This window comes from Montipora capricornis, chromosome 7 (genome assembly GCF_036669925.1).
Source record: "Montipora capricornis isolate CH-2021 chromosome 7, ASM3666992v2, whole genome shotgun sequence".
In the NCBI taxonomy this organism is placed as follows: Eukaryota; Metazoa; Cnidaria; class Anthozoa; order Scleractinia; family Acroporidae; genus Montipora; species Montipora capricornis.
In genome coordinates, this window is record NC_090889.1 from 18742015 (window position 1) to 18747014 (window position 5000).

A 5000-nucleotide genomic window follows, 5' to 3' on the forward strand; every position below is an offset into this window, starting at 1 on the left:
CAGTTTCAAAGGAATTCTGGGAATTGCACATTTTTTTCTTTTAAAACACTACCCAGATATCCGGGCTCGGGACTCGAACCCGTCACCTGTCACCGCTCCTAACCACTAATCCACCGAGTCGCCGTTTGCTCAGACAAATTTCTTAGAGCGATTTTCAATCGAGTGTCGTAAAACTAAAACCAAAGTAATTACTTTGGCCAATCAAAAAGGGCGGAGACAACCCAGTAAACCAATCAAAACTCGCAGTAATTTCACGTGGCCGACACAATACGCGGGAAAATGTGCAAGCGCAAGCCACGATTGATTTCCGTTTCACTTCTGATTGGCTGAAAAAAGGGCGCGAGAACTTTGAACCAAACACTGAGTGAAGTAATGCAAAACCGAAACAATTCGCTGATTACTTTCGACACTCAACTGAAAACCGCTCTAAAAACAATAATCTAATTTATTTGCCATACAACGGTTTTCAATTAAGTGTCGAAGGTAATTAGATAATTACTTTGGTTTATGATTACTTCACTCAGTGATTGGTTCAAAGTTCTCGTGCAGACAAACGCGACAAATTGGATAGAAATCGGCCAATCACAACGCTGGGTCTGACCGAGAAACCCACTCCGCTTACAGCGATTAACGGCAGAGAAAAACGAAACCGTTTCATGATTGGAATATTAATTTCGGAGTTCTCAATTTAGTGAAAGGGCATGGGATAGTGAGGTGAATGAGGTGGCACTCACGAATTACTGTAAACAGGAGCCCATTTGGAAGAACGTAGAACGTCGATACGATTAGTGGAAAGAAAAAAACAAAGAGGGCGGGTTTGGATAAGGGAAGACGTAAGACTTAAGACAACCGCTATAAACTCGATTTCAGAACAGCTGAAAACAAAATACTGCTCGAGAAGTCAAAGATAAAGCTGTAAAGCGATGAAGCCACCGCAGACCGGTGGCTCAGTTGGTTGAGTATCGGGCTGCCATGTGGCAGGTCGTGAGTTCGACTCCGGCCGAACCAACGCTCAGGGTTTTAAGATAACTGAGGAGATTAAGTGCTGCCTTTGTAATGACAACTGCAAATTATTGGACTCTCCTGTCTTCTCGGATAAGGACAATAAACCGTTGGTCCCGTCTCACGACCCTTCAATGTGGGATGCCAAGAGCAAAGAGTAGGGCATGTAGTTCCCGGTGTTGTGGTCTGTCTTTTGTGGTGTAGCATGGCTGGGAGGGTAACGACTTTAAAATCTACGACACGGTCGTCAACGAGAACGCCACAAAACAACAATATCATTGGTTAAAAGAGGAAAAATAATCGTGCTGCACGTGCGGCACGCATTTTAGCACATAAACGTGCGGTTCTCTGCACAACAACGACGTGAAATCACCAAATTTGAGGTTTTGACGACAACGTGAGCGTTCAAATGTGAATCTTTCGTTCTCTATTTTTGCTCTGAAACCGCTCGTACCAATTTATTTTTAGGATACTTCGGCCACACTGTAAGACGCGAACGAGATGGCCAAACCGCGAGAAACTTACGATGGTGCAACGTTATATTTTGAGGTGACGTTTTTGTCGACGTCGGCGTCGTAGATCTTAAACTCCCTAATGATCTGACTTGAACGCCGTAAGAAGTTGCAACGTTTCACTTGAGCCTGTACTACTTGCACGATTAACTAACTGTTTTTGTTTTTTTCACTAATATGCAAGGTGATTTTGAGACAACCGCGAGGTGGTTTCCATAATAAAAAGGACTAGCATGCAAAGTTTTATGGACTCACATGAGAATCAGAATTAACACAGAGCGGTTAGTAACAGTACTGTTGCAGGCAGACATCTATTAGTACCTGTTTTCCTTGGACCACGCCATATAATCCTATACAAACAATGAGATAATTCTGTTTAACAAGTGACAATATCATATGCTGTTGCTTTGCAAGAGACGCACAGTTATTCTAGTATCAGAGAGATTTAGCTTGGAGTTTAAGGCAAACACAGGGCTGACATTTGTGCATGCAGTTTGACGTTTGCCGTCCCACGTACACTCGATGCTAAATCTTTCAACTGCATGGAAAGTTCGAGCGAGCTAGAAGAAACATTAATAGTACGTCTATTTAAGCGCTTCGAGCATTTTGTTTTCTCTTAATTAATCGGGAAGTACAAGAATTATGCGACTGGAGGAACGACAATCAAGACGAATAATAAACTTCATTGAAGTGTCAAGTCTTCTAGCTCTGGGACACCAATTGGAGACACTAGGTAGAAATCAAGTGAAACAGTGATTTTTGAGGGGAGGGGAAAACCGGATTACCCGGAAAAAGACCCTTCGGAGCAGAGTAGAGAACCGACTAACAAACTCGACCCACATATGACGCCGAGTCAGTGGTAATCCAACCAGGGCCACATTGGTGGGAGGCAAGTAATCTCAATACTGCGCCAGCCTTGCTCCCTTAAATTTGAAGTTCCTCAAGACACATACTTAAGAGTGCCTTGACCACTAACTCGACTTCTTGTATGATCTAACCCGACTCCGTGATCTAACTCGGTGATCTAACCCGAAGGTCGTGGGTTCAATTCCCACCCTGGTCAGAGTTTTTCTCTGTCCTTTTGTGGGGTCATTTCCATTAGTAGGGCTAACGCTCACATGGTTCATATGGGTAGACAACTAGCACTTCACATCACCCTCCTAAGTGCTACACGGTCAACGTTTGCAAAAACGTAACCCTTCCTTGCTCTTGTAGGTAGATAACTGGCTGCATTCTTGGCGACATAGTATCACCAAGTTTAATATGTGGGTTCTGTAGTCACTTCTTACATTACAAGGCGCAAGCCTTAACTCTTAAAAATCAAAATTTGAGATTTAGGTTCAACTCACGCGCTATCTCCTTTCTCTAACAGGGAACCCACCGACATAACTTTGACATCAAAATGAGGAGATCTAAATGAAAGAAAATACCAAAAGTTGTCTTGTATAAAAAATGAAAGTCAAGCACATATAATTATTGATCCGACATATGTTCAGATATTTAACAAATTGATGTCAGTTTTTCATGCGTCTGTCCTGTTATTGATCATGAATTTCGTCATAACATTGTCAAAGTAGCTCTGGATCCACGAGGCGATAGCCGAGTGGATCCGCAGAATACTTTGCTTAACTTGTCCAGCTAAGGTCCGATGATCACTTTTTGTTCACATACATTACACAGTTATTAAACTGAAATGATGTGGTATGGGTAGAGTGAACACTGTGCTTCTACAAGTCCACCTCCTTAACTCCTCTCAAAACTGTACACTGTACACTGTTCTTATTTAATCCTCTTTCCTCTGCAGTTCACGCAGTCTCTATCTTCTCGAACGCCAGCAGCTCGAGCTGCTAAAGTTGTAGGCAAAGAAGCCTGAGTCCGTGGAAGCTCACTGAATAAAATTGTTCCTTTGTCAACACGATCTCCAAACCGAAAAAAAGGATTATCATGCACATGTATAACATCATCATCTACAATGTAGCTTGGAATCTATCGTAATCATAATATTATAATAACAGTTCCTAGTCCTATATAATTAAGAAAAAAGAAAATGAGAGCAAAAACGCCCTCTGTACACTTTGGACTTATCGCCTTATGTAAGGCAATCCAAGACAGACTTAGATTCTGTATTGCACACTGTGGATTACAATCCGGCTTCCTGACGTGTCATATCTCAGATATAAAATTTTCGAAGGATTTCCAATCAGCTGAATGGACTCGAGATTCCAAGGCCCTGGATTTCAGATTCTACACACAAGGATATTCTGGATTCTTACATCCGGATTACCTTACATGGGCCGAGACTGGATTTGAAAACGAAGCTTTGAGTTTCAATCATCACACGGCAAAAAGAATGAGCTACCGGGATTTCTCTAGATATTATTTTGTTGCCATCTGGCATAAGAATCACAACTCAACAGTAATCAGGCCCAAGCCCCGATTTAGAAATGTTTCGCTTAATTGTGCCTAGTTTTGTGACCAACTCTTTTTGTTGGCGTCATTAATTGGGTGGGGCTTAATTAATGCAGTGGTCTATCCTTACTTGAGGAAAAGAAATAAATTATTGGCGAACACTGCAACATTATTATATGTATTCCTAGGAACGAGGGATGCAAAAGAACAAGAAGTGCTGAAGAGTGACGTTGAAAGGCAAGGGAACACTTTGTAATGCTCATCAAAATCAGCATGCATCTAATTACGTAAATCTCTGGACAAAATTAATCTGAACTTCTTGCCTGCTATGAGGAACCAATCAAATTGCAAGAACCTTAAAATTCTCCTCTTATGCCAAAGAACAACTAATCTCACCTCAAAGGCATCCACCCATACGGAGAATTTACAACTTGTTGCCCTTCAATTGCCATTAACTTGGGTATACTGGGACCACAAATGTCCAGGTCTACCAGGCCAACCTTTATAAAACACCAAAAATATATCTTTGAATATTGAGCTCCCCCTGCAACAATAATATTTATTAATGATCTATGAAGATGGCTGCAGTCAATACAAAGGTCTGGAGTACCCCACTGCAAATCTTACAACAGCTCCAATGTTAGCCTACATGTAATTCATATTTTTACACCTAAATTGCGAAACGATCAATCTGTAATTGTAGTTAATTTTAGAAAGAGAATACTGCTTAAGCTACCACACCATGCATTTATACCTCAACTCCACCAATTCATCTCATATTACAATGAGCTACAGTGTAGCTGACACTCCTGATTTAGATCTTAACTGCAAATACCTAAAAAAGGTTTCAAAGTTCAGGACAAAAGTGTTTTCAAAAAGCTTCCCACCATCCACCAGCCTGAGGTTGTTTTGTTACACTCGTGAGTGAGTACACTGTCAATAAATTCAATCACTTGATAAAGATTACCTATGTGATGGAATTGGAAGCTAACCTGCACTTAAAACTCTCAACCCTAAAATTTGATGTTTCTTTACGTTTCAATTTTCCATGGAACAGGATCCAATATCATCTTCTTT

At 41.1% G+C, this 5000-nt stretch overlaps 1 protein-coding gene across 1 annotated transcript in view; it reads right to left on the minus strand.

Moving 5' to 3' along the window:
* Positions 1-5000, minus strand: part of LOC138056359 (cytosolic Fe-S cluster assembly factor NUBP2-like) — a 22251-nt gene that overhangs the window by 13340 nt on the left and 3911 nt on the right. The window contains exons 5-7 of the mRNA XM_068902142.1: positions 4320-4423; positions 2864-2926; positions 1836-1864 (exon numbers count right to left, since the gene is read on the minus strand). Of these exons, the coding sequence (XP_068758243.1) occupies positions 1836-1864; positions 2864-2926; positions 4320-4423 (196 nt within the window). The remainder of the gene's footprint in view (positions 1-1835; positions 1865-2863; positions 2927-4319; positions 4424-5000) is intronic.